General features: G+C 37.9%; 1 protein-coding gene across 2 annotated transcripts in view; it reads right to left on the reverse strand.

The window, feature by feature from the left end:
- The window catches only part of TTN (titin), a 274931-nt gene that overhangs the window by 91385 nt on the left and 168545 nt on the right, over positions 1-15001 (reverse strand). For both annotated transcript variants that reach the window (XM_047772981.1, XM_047772982.1), the window contains 20 exons: positions 14850-14976; positions 14470-14736; positions 14096-14362; positions 13134-13400; positions 12903-13042; positions 12171-12297; positions 11246-11388; positions 7633-7756; positions 6835-7101; positions 4882-4979; positions 4150-4318; positions 3788-4054; positions 3409-3675; positions 3038-3316; positions 2537-2945; positions 2309-2433; positions 1938-2204; positions 896-1165; positions 501-803; positions 103-405 (listed from right to left, as the gene is read on the reverse strand). In XM_047772981.1, the coding sequence (XP_047628937.1) occupies positions 103-405; positions 501-803; positions 896-1165; positions 1938-2204; positions 2309-2433; positions 2537-2945; positions 3038-3316; positions 3409-3675; positions 3788-4054; positions 4150-4318; positions 4882-4979; positions 6835-7101; positions 7633-7756; positions 11246-11388; positions 12171-12297; positions 12903-13042; positions 13134-13400; positions 14096-14362; positions 14470-14736; positions 14850-14976 (4486 nt within the window). The remainder of the gene's footprint in view (positions 1-102; positions 406-500; positions 804-895; positions 1166-1937; positions 2205-2308; positions 2434-2536; positions 2946-3037; positions 3317-3408; positions 3676-3787; positions 4055-4149; positions 4319-4881; positions 4980-6834; positions 7102-7632; positions 7757-11245; positions 11389-12170; positions 12298-12902; positions 13043-13133; positions 13401-14095; positions 14363-14469; positions 14737-14849; positions 14977-15001) is intronic.

The raw sequence follows: 15001 nt of genomic DNA on the forward strand, positions 1-15001 counted from the left end.
TGTTCTTCCTTTTCATTAACTTATTTAATTCGATTTATTTTTATGGATAGGCTTCATTTCTAGATTTAATGGAGAATTATCCCCCTTTTTTGATGGGCTTACCAATTGGATCGGCAACTTTGACGAAGGGTGTGGCTGCACTTGGTTTTCCAACTCCAACTCGGTTTTGGGCCCTGACCCGGAAACTGTACTCCTGTCCTTCCACCACGTCAGTGACAGTTGCAGACAGGTCTTCAGCCCTTACTGTCATGGCAGTTTCCCACCTGATAGAGGTCTTGTCCCTTAATTCAATGACATAGTTTGTGATCTCGGCACCTCCGTCATACTCTGGTGGTTCCCATGTGAGTGAGACACCAAATCTATTCACATCCGTGATCGTTACATTCAGAGGAGGCCCTGGAACATCTGGATTTCATCGCAGAAGAAAACATGGCCTTTAGGTTATCTCAGAGATAAAAGCAAAGATAAGCTAGGTTTCAGTTTACTTTACAACTTCTTACCATATTTACTCCTTGCTTCTACAGGGTTGTCAGTTTCCACTGGTTCACCAGTGCCGACTCTGTTTCTTGCACTCACACGGAACAGGTACTCGACTCCTCCTTTTTGTAGTCCAGTGACAGTAAACTCACAGCTGTCTGCACGGTCAGTGGCCAGAACCCAAGTCTTTCTCTTGATGTCACGTCTTTCAACAACATAACCTATGATTTTGCTTCCACCATCAGTTAAGGGTTCTTCCCAAGCGAGGCTCACTTCACCGTCAAATGTTTCTGTCACTTCTAAGTTACGTACTGGCCCAGGAACATCTGAAAGTCACATATACATTTTTTTTTTTAAAGTGTGTTATCACGCTGTTGGTTGTGCTTTGCAGTTAAGTGCAAGTGATTCAAGGCCTTACCAATAACTTGTAAATTGATGAATGCTTCTGCTTTCCCATGTTTGTTCTGAAGCACAATTTTATACCTTCCTTTGTCTCCTTTCTTGGCTTCTAAAATTCTGAAAGAAGTTTGTTCAGCTGTAGTATCAACCGTTTTTGAAGAGAGGGGTTCATTTTCTTTAAACCACTCAGCTTCTGCTTTTGGATAGGCATCATAGGGCACCACCATTGTCAGAGGCTGGCCAACATCAACCACAAGGTCTTGGTCAGCCGTCTTGATTTTAGGTGCAGCTAGAGAGAAAAAGAACATGTGAATGCTTTTGACTTATTTATTGTAGTCCAGTTATGCCACAGCTTTTTTGCTATGCATTTGTTAGCAAATATTGGTTATATAACCTTGGAAGTATTATCACAGTATCTTTACAGCAGAGAGCACTAGCTGACTTAGAGTCCTCACAGCTTATTTGGCAAATGATCAGACTCTGAAGAATAGAGAATTAAAGATAATATGAAACCATATAAATTTCCATTTATTACCAATAATGGTAACAGAGGCCTAAATATAGTGCATCAAATATGTTTTTTTTTTTGATATAAAGTAGGCACCTCATACTTAGTTCAAGATAAACCAGACAAACTTGCTCTTATGTACAAGAGATATATTAATGACTTTCAAAATGCCAGCCTATAAGGATAACTTGGAAGCTTGGGTCAGGATGAGAACAGACCTAAGAGGCCCCACAAGTATTTCGAAAGTAGAAAAAAATGGGGCTGGGTTTGCTGGAAAGACTCTCAGGGCAATAGGAATTAATTAACTCTAGGAATTAATGAACAGCTACCATGTGCCAGGAAGTGCTCTAGGTTTGGGGATATAAAGACCAATGCTATTGATTTTCTCTCACTCAGGACCCTTGGTGGTAAGAGGAATCAGAATAGTTAACATGTGGACAGGGCTTAACAGGAATAAAAGGCTTTCACAAGCATTATCTCATTAATTAACTGAAATGTGAAAGAGTGTCTGTGATACTGGAAGGCTATTTGAACATAAAAGAAGGGGGCATACCTGCCAGTTCAAGCTTGGCTCTGGCTTCTTTGTCTTTGGCAATAAATCTGTATTCACCCTGGTCTCGGGGCTTAATATCACAGATCTGTAGCCTGTGTATCTTTCCTTCACTCATCATCTGGTGTTTGTCACCCTGGACAATAACCATGTTATTTTTTAGCCACTGGACTTCCACCTTGTCTTTGTTGAGCTCAGCTAAAAAGACAACATCAGCACCAGGGGCTTCAAGGATATCTTGGGGAGGCCTGATGATCTCAACAGGGATTTCTGGAAAAAAAAATGTGGAATAAATACAGACATGTTTGTGTTACAATTTACAACTTTTAAAAGCTGGCACTAATATTAAAATCATCCTTTCCCTTAATTTGTACCTTCCACAAAGAGTCTAGCCCGAGACCTCCTGTCTTCTACTCCACAAGCATATTCACATTCATCATCCAGCCTGCAGTCTTTTATAATGAGTCTGTGTACACTGCCATCTTTTTCAAATTTGTATCTAAAAGAAGAGATTGAATTATTTGTTAGTTTGCATAATGACCACAAATTGCCAAACGTGTGTGTATAGCTGCAGAAACAGAGATTGAGAAGCTGTCACGTACTTTTTGCCCTCTTTGATTTCTCTCCCGTTTCTGTACCATTTTACATTTGCTTTCTCTCTGGAGAGCTGGCAGGAGAAGACAGCATCGTCAAACTCAGTGACTGTCTGGTCTTCCAAGTGTTCCACAAATTCTGTAGGGGCTTCTATGATGAGAAGATCAGCAACAGATTTATCTTGTCCAGCGGTGACAGTGTATTCACCCTCATCTGGGAAGCCACAGTCTTTAATGATTAGAGAGTGCTTATATTTATCAATTCTGTATAAAACACGGTTGTCAAAAGGCACCTCTTCTCCATTTTTGGTCCATTTGAGTCTTACGTTGAGACGGTTCACCTTGCACCAGAATGTGACAGATTTCTTCTCCATTGTTTCTATATCTTTAAGAGGCTCAACAATCCTAAGGTCTTCCTCTGTTGGAAAGGAGAAGAAGAACGTTGACTTTAATTGTCTTCGTGGTAGAAATTGACCTTAAAAATCTCTAATGCCATATAAAGTGACTTACCTTCTACTATCAGATTGGCTGCACTCTTAACATTTTCACCTCTGTGATTGGTTAGAGACACACTGTAGTTGGCTTGATCATCCAGTCGTGCATCTCTAATTCTGAGGGTGTAGACCAGGTCTTTTTGGAGAATAATGTATTTTGAACTATCAAAGATGGCTTCTTCATTTCTGAACCATTTGGCTTTGGCACCTTCAGTATTGACCTCACAGTTAAAGACAACTTCTTGTTGTTCTTTCACTCGGGTATCCTTCAGAGGTACTATGATCCTCAGTTTTTCTGAAAACAGTCAACAAGATTTTATAGTGTGAAGAAGGATCAAAGGGGTAGATGCAAATAGAAGAAAATCCAAGAAGCACAAACAAACTTACCGATTACTGTCAAGTGGGCTGCTGCTCTGGCAGCCCCAACCATGACTACATAAGTGCCCATATCTTGTAATGTGGCATCTTTCACAACTAGGATCCTCTTCTTGCCATCAGCAATGATGTCATATTTATCTCCAGATTCAAGTGTCTTATCATCTCTCTTCCACTGGACTTCAAAGCTTTCCTTGGATATAGAGCAAACAAACTCTGCCTTTTCTCCTTCAAGTATTTCAAGGTTTTGAGGCTTTGAGATAAATTCAGCAGCAAGTTCTGGAAAGAAAAAGTTGCAAGATATTGAAAACTTAAGCATTTGTATCTTAAACACAACAGGTATGACTTTTTTTTTTTAACAATAAAATCATATTCATTGTAATTTTCATACCATGTACTTTGACTTTGCCATCCGTTCGAGAACTTGGGAGTCGGCAGTTGTAATTGCCAGCGTCTTCAAGGTGGGCATTCTGAATGACCAGGATTCTTTTTCGTCCTTCAGTAAGTATTTCGTATCTTCCTGTTTCAATGATTTCTTCATCCCCTTTATACCAAGTCACTTCTGCTCCAGGCTTGGAAACTTCACAAACCAATTTTATAGTGTCTGTTTCACTAACCTCAATGTTGGCAAGATTCTTTGTAAAGACAGCTTCTTCTTCTGCAAGAAGAATTTATTAAAAAAAATTGAATTAAGCTGTAGATTATTTTTTTCCCCAATACATATACATCTGTAAAGAAAGACTTCAGTCTTACCCAGGACTGTCAGCATGCCAGAAGTTCTCGCTGTCCTTACTTCACAGGAATATTCTGCTTCATCATCCAGGAGACATTTGTTGATGACAAGAATGCGGACTGCTCCCTTAGAGATGATGTCATATTTTTTGCCCTTTTTAATTTCAGCACCATCTTTAAACCAGTGAACCTGTATTTGAGATAAACAAATACCTTTATCACTTTTCTTTCTCATAGATATCCTTAAGATAAACCATGATCTTAAGCTTTTCTAAAATCAGCCAATAAGATTTTTATATTATAAAGAAGAACCAAAGTAGTAAATCCAGCAAAACCCAAAAAAGTAAGACCTTCTTCAGTTATTGTTAGGTGAGCAGCTGTGATACTATTATCAATTATTAAAAATAATGGGACTATATGAGTTTAGGGCTGTAGAGGGCTTGAGATCACCCAGACCACCTCCTTTGTTTTCCAGATAGTGTGAACTGGGGCTCAAGTTGCCTTGCCAATGGTAGTTAAAGGCAACCAGGAATACTTAGTTGAGACTTATGAAATTGCTGATATTTGATTGCTTTTAACCTAAGGAAACAGCAATTTCATATGGCTCAAATTAATAATAATAATAATAATAATTCATCTAAAAGTAAAGTGATGATTAGAGACAGGTTTGATTCACTTTTTTTTTTTCTTTTTCACTTTGGCTAGACCAAAAGTAATCTGACAAAACAATTTAGCAACCATAGAATCACCAACCTTGGCATTTTCTCGGGAAATTTCACACTCAAATCGAGCCATTTCCTTTTCTTTAACTCGAAGATCGGTGAGTGGTCTTAAGAATTCCACATGAGGAGCTATAAGAGAAAGTCAGAATTCAAAATGAGGTTTCCAGAAATTCACTCTGACATTACTGCAGTGCGTATTAAGAACAAGTGTGCCTTAGAGTTCCCTTGTGGCGCAGTGGAAACGATCTGACTAGGAACCATGAGGTTTCAGGTTCGGTCCCTGGCCTCACTGAGTGGGTTAAGGATCTAGCGTTGCTGTGGCTGTGGTGTAGGCTGGCAGCTGCAGCTCCGATTCGACCCCTAGCCTGGGAACCTCCTTATGCTGCGGGTGCAGCCCTAAAAAGACACACACACAAAGAACAAGTGAGCCTTTCGCAGGCCTTTCCATCTTAGCAGGCTATAGCTGACTTTGATATCACTTGGAACTGCCACTCAGGTGTAATACTTTGCATTTTACATGTCTCTGTAGTTTTCATAAAATATGGCATACTATATGTCCGACTAATCCTATCTATTGATCTGTTGATCTATCTATCCATCCATCATTGCCAGCTCAGTTCTTCTGAATGATAGCTGTAAGAAAAATCTTCATTGGAACTTCTCCAGAGTTGAAAGTTGACGTTGTCAAAGGAAAAACCCAATAGCAAAGAATCATTATCTTATTTAAGGCAGGCAGCATAATTTTTGAGAAATAAGAATTCAGTGATAGTGCATCTTGAAGAGCTATGATCAGTCTGCAATTAAAAATCACATACATTCAGCTTTTTGAGTGTGGGTTAGCTTCAAAGTTGTCACATACAAGTCAGGCATAAAATCTATTAATGCAACAAAGCAATTAAGTTTTGTTTTGGTTTTTCTTTTTAATCTCTGGTTTCATTTCTCCAGAATTAAGTTGTAGATGCATAGGATTAGAGAGGTGCCCGCATGCCCTTCCTTCTTTCAGGGCTCCTTGTGAGTGCTTCCCAAGATGACCCTTCTTGATCAGAGAGATTGTGGGATACAAGTGCTGGTTAATAGGCTTGAAGATATTCTCATTGTAGATGAGCCTTCTTGGAGTGGAGACAAAGTACATGACAAAGGGAAGATGGTGGCCCAGGAAGCTACTCTGTCATAAGCTAAAGCAGAGCAACCACGAAGTAGAAGAATAAAACAGTGCAAGATGCCTGGACATACAGTCACATCCACTATGAACTGATGACATGTGAGAAGCAACTAAGTCAAATGGCAAATACTGCACAAAAATAAAGATACACCCAAAAATGTTATTGCTGGACAAATGAAGGAATGAAAAAAAACATGAGCTAGCATGTAGGATTTTGAACAAAGACATATTTTTCACCAGAGGAAGAAGTAAATGCTAAAAACCACTCGTGTTCTCTTCATTCATAGGACTTAAAGCATCCAGGCTTCGCTCCATCTTCTTTTCCATTCTTAGTCTCAGAGGCAGCACTGTGTGCATGGGCTTTAACACATTACAGCAGACCTCTAGTATGCTCCTATTCAAGCTGAAATTTCACGCTCATTTTCTAGCGGTATCTCACCTGAGAATTCATTTTCCTTCCAAGTGGAAATTGCTTTCATTTCCTGTCCTTTTTTTTTTTTTAAATCATGACTCCCTTCTTTTTAAATTTGTCCTCATCTACATCAGGATATTCCTGCAGTAGGCTTACCCCATGTGGACAAAGAGCACATCTGCTCACTACAGTGAGAAGCATAGCAAAAAGTGATCAGTCTGCCTTGCTCAGACCAGATATAGTAGAAGGACCTTTCTCTTTTTTTTAAACATATAAAGGACCATGTTATGTCAGTATCAATACTGTATGTTGTGAAGAAATGCAGTTAGGCCAAGAAGGGCGTGCAGAAAGTGGTTTTTTGGTTATCAAAGAGTTGCCAATGAAAAGTCCTGTGTAGGAAGAGTACTTACGCACGACGTTCAGGTTACAGGAAGTCTTAAAATCCTTAGCATCACAAGTGTATGTTTTAATATCTTCTGGGGTACAGCCGTGTATGATAAGTTTTCTGACTCTGCCATCGGCAACAATTTCGTACTTCTTGCTTTTGAGAATTTCTGTTCCATTTTTGAACCATTTCACCTTAGCATTTTCTCGAGATACTTCACACTCCAATACTGCAGTGGCTTCCTCTTCGACCGTCTGGTCCTCAAGAGGCTTAGTGAATTCAACTGGGGGTTCTGAAAGAATCGTACTCAATTAGCCAAGGTAATTCGCCTTTCCTTCTCCCAAGAGTTTTAGCACCTCCTCAACTTTCCTCTTGGATCGCCAGGGCTTTTCTGTTTTTAAGGTTCATTTGTAAGTTTTGATTCCACTCAGATGTTTTCCTCTAATAATGATGTTTCATCATTATTTGTATATACAGAGGAAAAGTGTTTTTCAAGAATACAACACATCAAGAAAATAATAGCCAACTCTTGGTTAAGAAAGTGATAGATACCTAGTTTGATAATAATTCTCCCTATAGCTATTTGAGTGAAATTTAAAAAGGGGAAGGAGAAAGGAAGTAAAATCTATTGTAGCCAGTTTTAGCTCTCTCTTTTTTTTAATAGTCTGTGAATTATTTTGTTAGGCCAAGAAGTAAAATTAGACTTTGTTATTTGTTGAATTTTAATGATCTGTGGTACTTATCATATACAGATAATTGAGAGTTGGCATTATTTATGACCCTCTGCATTATACATGTTTTCAAAAATAAGCCATGTAATTACCTTTCACAAAGAGGTTGGCTTGCGTTTTGAAATCTTTTGCTACTAGTTGAATTTCTCCAGCATCTTCTAGCTTTACATCCCTCAGAGTAAGTGTATGAACTTTTCCTTCTGAGCGTGGGACAACCTAGTTTTTTTGGGAAGAAAATTGCAGTTTAAGAATATATGAATGGTAACCAGACTTATCATGGTGCTCATTTTGAAATGTGTAGAATATAATCAAATGGATAAAAGAACTTCAGAACTAGTTAAAGCAGGAGGCCACTGTGATCTTAGAATATTGAGACAAATGCTGCCATTACTGTTAATTTCTGGGTGATAATTTTCTTGTTGTAAATGCACCCTTAAGTTGGTTTGAAAGGGTATAGTTGGTAAGAAAATAACTTGTCAAAAAGAATACACAGTGTTGAGAGGGGCCATCATTAGGTCCCATATTTGTGGCTTGTGCAGTTGAAAATCAGGCCATAGACAGGGCCATCCTGACAATAAATTATAAAACAAATGGAGGTTCTAGTCACATCATCCAAAATTCTGTAAGACACTGTGCCCTGACTGATTTTGCACTGCTGCAGAGGCTACTTACAGTTCAGGATAATATAAGTGTTTTTTTGTTTGTTTGTTTTTTCTTTTTAACCAGTGGAACTGTTTATTATACTGGTATAAAAGAAAAGAGTCAGGAATAAAGTTTCATATAAAAAATTTTCCTTAATGAAGAGCTGGGCATGGTCATTCATATAACTGCATTAATAACTGGGAAAGGCCAGGAGTTCCCAATGTAGCACAGTAAAAACGAATCCGACTAGTACCCATGTGGATACGGGTTTGATCCTTGGCCTGGATCAGTGGGTCAGCGGTCTGGTGTTGTCATGTAGGTCGCAGACGCGGCTCAGATCCTGTGTGGCTGTGGTGTAGGCTGACAGCTGTAGCTCTGATTCAGCCCCAGACCTGGCAACTTCCATATGCCACAGGTGCAGCCCTAATAAGCAAAAGAAAAACAAAAAACAAAACAAAACAGATGGTCACTAGGATAACGTTGTAGGAACACAGCTCCTTATCCAAGGACATAATGCTTGAATGGGGCACTTGTTTTTGTGATGACATTTCAATATAAATTTTGAATTTAAAATTCAGACTATGATTCTGGACTATTTTAAAAAGCACCTTAGGTTCTGATCCACCAACATATATATATCTTACCTATTAACACGTCATTTTATCAGTGAAATTCCTGAGGCTACTCTAGAATATTGTTACCAAGACTTAGAACACCGTGGTTCTCAGGAAACAGCTCATATACAGTATGTGTTGATTAGGTTAAAAAGGGGCAAAAAACAGCTACTTTATAAAAAGAAACAATAGTGTGAATACTGAAGATTTTTTGGTATACTTTGTAAAGATACTGTTAGAGATTATCTTTTAAAAGATTGTTAACTTATAATGGAAGCATATTGCTATAATACAATGAGCACATGACTGTCACCAAGCTATTAAAGTCTAAATACACAATAATCAATGGCCATTTAAGACTTAGCAGTCCTTTCTTGGACTGATGGCCAAAGGGGAAAAAAAATCTCATTTTTGATATTTTCTCTTTTGATTTCCTAGTTTAATAATGTGTTTTTGTTTGATTGGTATCATTTTTGGAAGCTAGATATTCATTCTGTAAAGTGAAGGTGAAAGGCCTGAATTACATTGGTAATAGCAAGTTTGTTCTGATAGATTTAATTTAAACAAAAACTGCAAAATGTAATGAAATGACATTATTGCTTCACAGTTTATACTTAAGTTCTTTTTAAAAAGAGACATTTAAATAATATATAAACAAGTTCATAAAAGGCTGAAGTATTTTGAGTGGCTAAAGGATTAAAATTCCTATGCCAAGAGAGACACAAGAGGCCCTATAAAATTATAGTAAGGTGATCCTTTCTAATCTGAGACAAAAAAATTCTATAAGATTACATATATATACACATACACACATATGTATGTGTGTATGTGTATATATATGTAATATATGATTATAAAGTCTATAAGATTTATATATATAAATAATATATACTTATATATACAAGAGAAATATTGAGATTTTTAGGACTCTACCTTTCAATTTAAAATAATATAGTTTTTAGAACTAATATGACTGATCTTTTAATAAAAAGTTCTTAATTTGAGCAAAAGATACTTAGCAGTAAAAGAATGATACCATTTGTCCTTTAGCCTTGTTCTTTTATTCACATCATGAATTTATAGATCTAGAAAGAACTTTGAAAAGTCAACCAATTCTCTGCCTTTAGACATGAAAGCAATTAAACCTCACTTAACTGGGCAAATGTGTATTTTAAAAAAGGAAATTTGGAGATGGTGATGCCGCCATTACCCAGTTTAGTATTTAGAAGACCTCACAGTGAGGTCTTCCTCTTATTGAACATAGGACCGCTTTTTCTATCCTTAGTAACGAAGATCAGTTGGTCACTATTGTCGGTATAACAGGCAAACTTTATCTCCCAGGGAGCTGTTAACCAAATTACCCCTTAATTACTTTGGTAGAAGTGGTAGAGTATTAGTGTTTTTGTTTGTTTGAGAATAGTTGTTCAAAGGTAGTTTCCTTTAATATTTTAATCACCTTTGTGGCTCTTTGCTGTTAAACTTCTAAAATTATATTCCCATTCGTCTTAAAATTTTGGTTTGCTTGATGCTACAATATTTCTAAAATATTGAAAAAAAATTGACATTCAACAATATACAAATTGATGCTTTATTTCCAAACCATGTTGGACATGTTCTATGTATTCTTTTTCAAGAATTCAAAATTAATAGCGAATTATTAAGGTAATTTAGACATACATTATTTTAGGGGGCAAAATATATAGCTCAATTTGGGTAAATTGTATTTTGCGTCTATCTAAATAATCACATCAGTTTTTTCTTATGGGTAAAATCTTGGGGGAACACTGGCAGCTGATTATTTCCTAAAATTTCTTAAAGTCTATTTGTTCTGAATACATATGAATAATCACAGAACCCTTCTTTCTTGCCAGCACCATCAGTTGCACTTTAAATAGTCCACTTGCATTCCAGAATTTGCACAGCTCGTAGCACTTGAGGATTAAAAATAGCTCTGGAGAAATGCTTGAAGAGCAGATCTGCCTAGAAGTTATCTCAACTACTTGATCAACTGCCTGAAATGGAATTCCATCCTCTCCTCTTAATCCCCTTATATGCAGAACATTAGACAGCATGGAGAGAATTAGCCACAAAACTTAGTCCATACTATTGTTACCCTGTCTCAAATCAGAAAGTCTTTTTGATCCTTCTTGTCTTCTGGTTGATGAAACAAATTATCATTGACAACTAATGAGTGTTTGTTTGCCTTTTCTTCAAAAAACTAAAATTAATCATACTTAGAATTTCAATTTCCAAGTCAATAAAAACAGGTTAAACCCAACACAAATGAGAAGAATCTACAATTTCAGCAGAAATTAGGCTTGAGTAGGGAGGAGAATGGGAAAGGGAGATGAGGGGATATAAGGAAGCAAAGAACAAGGAACACACACATGAAGACGGAAGAATTAAGGTGAAAAGGGAAGAGCAGGGCAACCACACAACTGCTTCTTACCTTATCGCTGGGCTCTAGTTTCTTCCCTCTGAGATACCATTCCACTGGGATATCCTCATAAGAGAGCTCGCAGTCAAAGGTGGCCGTTTCCCCTGCAGTCACCGTGACATCCTTCAGAGGCCTCAGAAGACCAATGACCCGTGCTTTGCGAGAGGAAGAAAATAGCTTTGGATGACTCATTTTGTAATTCCAAAAGTATAAAAACAGATTTAGTTACTCATCTTCATGGTCGCTTTCTTCAAGGAGGAAAGAGCCACAGGACTGCCCACTGTTCTAATGTTCACGTGAACATGGGCCCTTGGTGCCGAGAAGGGGACAGCTGATGGCCAGAGAGTGCCTATCTGTAGGGGCCCTGTCGTTCTGATATACAAGGTCAGCGAGAAATTTGTGCTGCATCTGTCTCTCTGCCAGGCATCAAGTTCCACTTGCTACATAAGGTATGTGGCTTCCAAAATAACTACGACTCTGATTGGGAGAGGACAAGGGGCTCCTCAATCCCACAGCCTGTCCAGTCCATAAACACTTCTGCACCTTCCAAAAATGTTAGCCTACTGCTCCCTGCCTCCCTTCTTGAGTCTGAAATGCTCACACAGCAAAATTTTTCATTATGGTACTCTAGTTGTACAGCCACTTGAAGGATGTGGTCTTTCAGGGTTCTGAGTTAGAGTCTTATTCTCTGAATATCTGCCTTGAATGAGAGAATTACAAAGTTGGAGATTCTGACTTAATTTTCTTTTGTTCAAATAGCAGGGTCAATGAAATTCCCAAAACTTTAGACTTTGAACCATGTATGTATGAGGATGTCAAAGAAATAAATACAAGAAAGTAAGTTACTATATTTTAATTAATTTCTAATCAATTTAACTCACATTCATTTGCTACAAAAGCATACAGTTTATTTTCAGCAAAAAGACAGAAAACTTACGTTTTACTCGGAGGTGGGCACTAGATTTAACATTGGCGGCTTGGAAATCCACCCCACCGGTCTGGTCCAGGCGGCAGTTGTGCAAAATAAGGAAGTGCATTTTGCCTTCTTCCTTGATCTCACACTCCTGTTCCAAAAAAAGATAAAAGGTTTCATAGGAAGTCATCTTCTTTGCTATTTTTTCTGAGGACATAGTATCTTAGTTAAAGGAATGGGGCACATAACTGGTAAGGAGACAGTATCATTTTGAGTTTTGTGAAAGAAAGCTAATAACACTATTCATGAAAGCAATGTTTCTTTTAGCTGTTATCATTCTGAATCAAATAGCAGCTTCACAGACTATCTACAACCTTATACCTCTATGCTCGAGACACAACTTAGAATAGATTTACAAGGAGATCCTGCTGAATAGCATTGAGAACTTTGTCTAGAGACTCATGTTGCAACAGAAGAAAGGCTGGGGGAAAAATGTAATTGTAATGTATACATGTAAGGATAACCTGACCCCTTTGCTGTACAGTGGGAAAAAAATAATAATAAATAATTAAAAGAAATCATGCAAGTGTGCCTGTCTGAGCCCATTCATAGACCCTGATCTGTCTTTTTGGCTTGAGGAATAATAAAGAACCTGATACCATGTTTGAAATGCTTGCATGCACTCTGACTTTTCTCCTGTCCTTTCCTATTTCACACAGCTCCTGTGGGTGTTGACAAGTTCAGGAAGAGACTTACAGGTGTTTGGAGCAGTGCTTCTCCCTTGAGCTTCCAGTTGGCATGGATATCTTCTTCTGAGATTTCAGTTTCAAAGCGTGCCGTCTCAGTCTCTATCACCTCCACACTGTACAGGGGCCGCACCAGTTTAATTTCCCGATCTAGAAAAGCACAGGGTCAGCGTGTGTCATTAGCCTTTGGCAGAGATAACTCCAACCACTTCAAGAGTAAAACTCATGGCAATTTCCTTACCCTCAATGTCAAGCTTTCCTGAGGTCTTATCTGTTCCACAGTCACAGGTGTACTGTCCAATATCTGATTTCAAGGCTTTCTTTAGGATTAGCATGCGCTTCTTGCCATCTGCCTTAATAACAGCATTTTTAGATGGCTTTATTTCCTCCCCATCCTTAAACCATTTCACTGGTGCATCTGCTTTGCTAATCTCACACTGTAGAATCACTTCGTCTTTCTCTACACCGGTGTAATCTTGAAGCTTTCCGGTAAAGTATGGATCTCCCTCTGCAAGAAAAGTACAAGTGAAAAAGTTTTGTTAACCACCTAGGGCATCAATTCCTGGGATTTATATCCATCTATATTATTTGAAGTATTCTATTAACAGTAGTTCAAAAGACATGATGCCATTTAGCTTCAAACATAACTGTGTTTTCATTATGCGGTTAAATTTTTAATTTCTTCACAAATGTATTATGCCTAGTTTACCTCCTGTAAGCTTTCAGATTCACATTATTAGTCTTTCTTCTATTAATTGTTTGCCTTTAATAGATTCTATATATATTAGACATTATATATAATCTGCTTGATATTAAGGGCCCAGACAAAACAGGGAACTTTATTAATGTAAGTTCTGTGTTTCCCAGGGACTTGAAGAACATTTTTCTGAAATAATTTTGATAAAGTGAGGCAAGAGAAAGTATTTACATTCCTGTTTTAAACATGACAGGGCTCAGTAATTAACTGAGTTTCAATTCTGATTTGAACTGGCTATGTTGTGAGCCCAAGTCTTTATTACTTTAAAAGCCTCATATTTCTAGGTAAAAATATTTTAGAAATAAGCCTGATCACATATGTGATAGTTTCCTATGAACAGGGGTTGCTTTCTGCAATATAACAATTGAAAGAATTTTATGTAGTAGCTACTCGACAAATTGCTGAATTGAATGCAATAAAATTAAATTTAAAACCAAAGCACCTACCAAGCACAGTGAGTTTAGCTTCTGAACTTAACCCCATAGCTTCTACTTTAATCTGAGAGGTATCGTCAATAGAGAGGTCTCTGAATGTGATGGAATGAATTTTCCCTTCATCGTCCATTGAGACCAATTTGCTGGTATGCAGGCGCTGGTCGTTCTTGAACCAGCGAACACGAATATTGTCATGGGACAGCTCCACAGTAAACACTGCACTTTCCCTCTCTTTGGCTGTTACATCCTTGAGGGGGGTGAGGAATTTGAGTCGGATTCCTATCAAGAAAAAAGAAAACTTATTAATTCCAGCCCTTAAAGGAAGATATATAAAAGCAAAAAAAAAAAAATCATTTAAAGATGGCCCATTTGATAAAAATATTTACCTTCAATGATCAGCTTGCCACTTGTGTGCTTATCTTCAGCTTCAAATATGTATTTTGCTTCATCTTCAAAAGCAGCGGATTTAATCACCAGGGAATGCCTGGTGCCATCCTTTATAAGCTCAATCTTGTCATCACCTGCAATTTCCTGAGTTCCTTTCAGCCAACGGTATGTTTTGGGCTCCCTGGATACTTCACACTCAAACTTAGCCTCATCTTTCTCAAAGACTTTAACATCACTGAGAGGTGTGATGAAGATAAGTGGCAATTCTGAAAAAAAGAGGAGGGCGTGGATGAAGTCCATTCAATAGTGAAGCTTTCTGGGTCTCATAAGGAAGGCTTGCAAAGAAAATACAAAAGCATGGCTGGCAGGCAGAGCGTACCTTTCACTTTCAGGTTGGCTGCAGATTTAGCATTGGCAGCTTGGAAGGAGACCTCCCCTGTCATATCCAGCTGGCAGTTATAAAGGACCAGAATATGCTTCTTCCCATCTTCAATGATTTCACATTCCTGTTTGGAGTGGAGTTGGAAGGAA

This window comes from Phacochoerus africanus, chromosome 3, assembly GCF_016906955.1.
Source record: "Phacochoerus africanus isolate WHEZ1 chromosome 3, ROS_Pafr_v1, whole genome shotgun sequence".
Classification (NCBI taxonomy): Eukaryota; Metazoa; Chordata; class Mammalia; order Artiodactyla; family Suidae; genus Phacochoerus; species Phacochoerus africanus.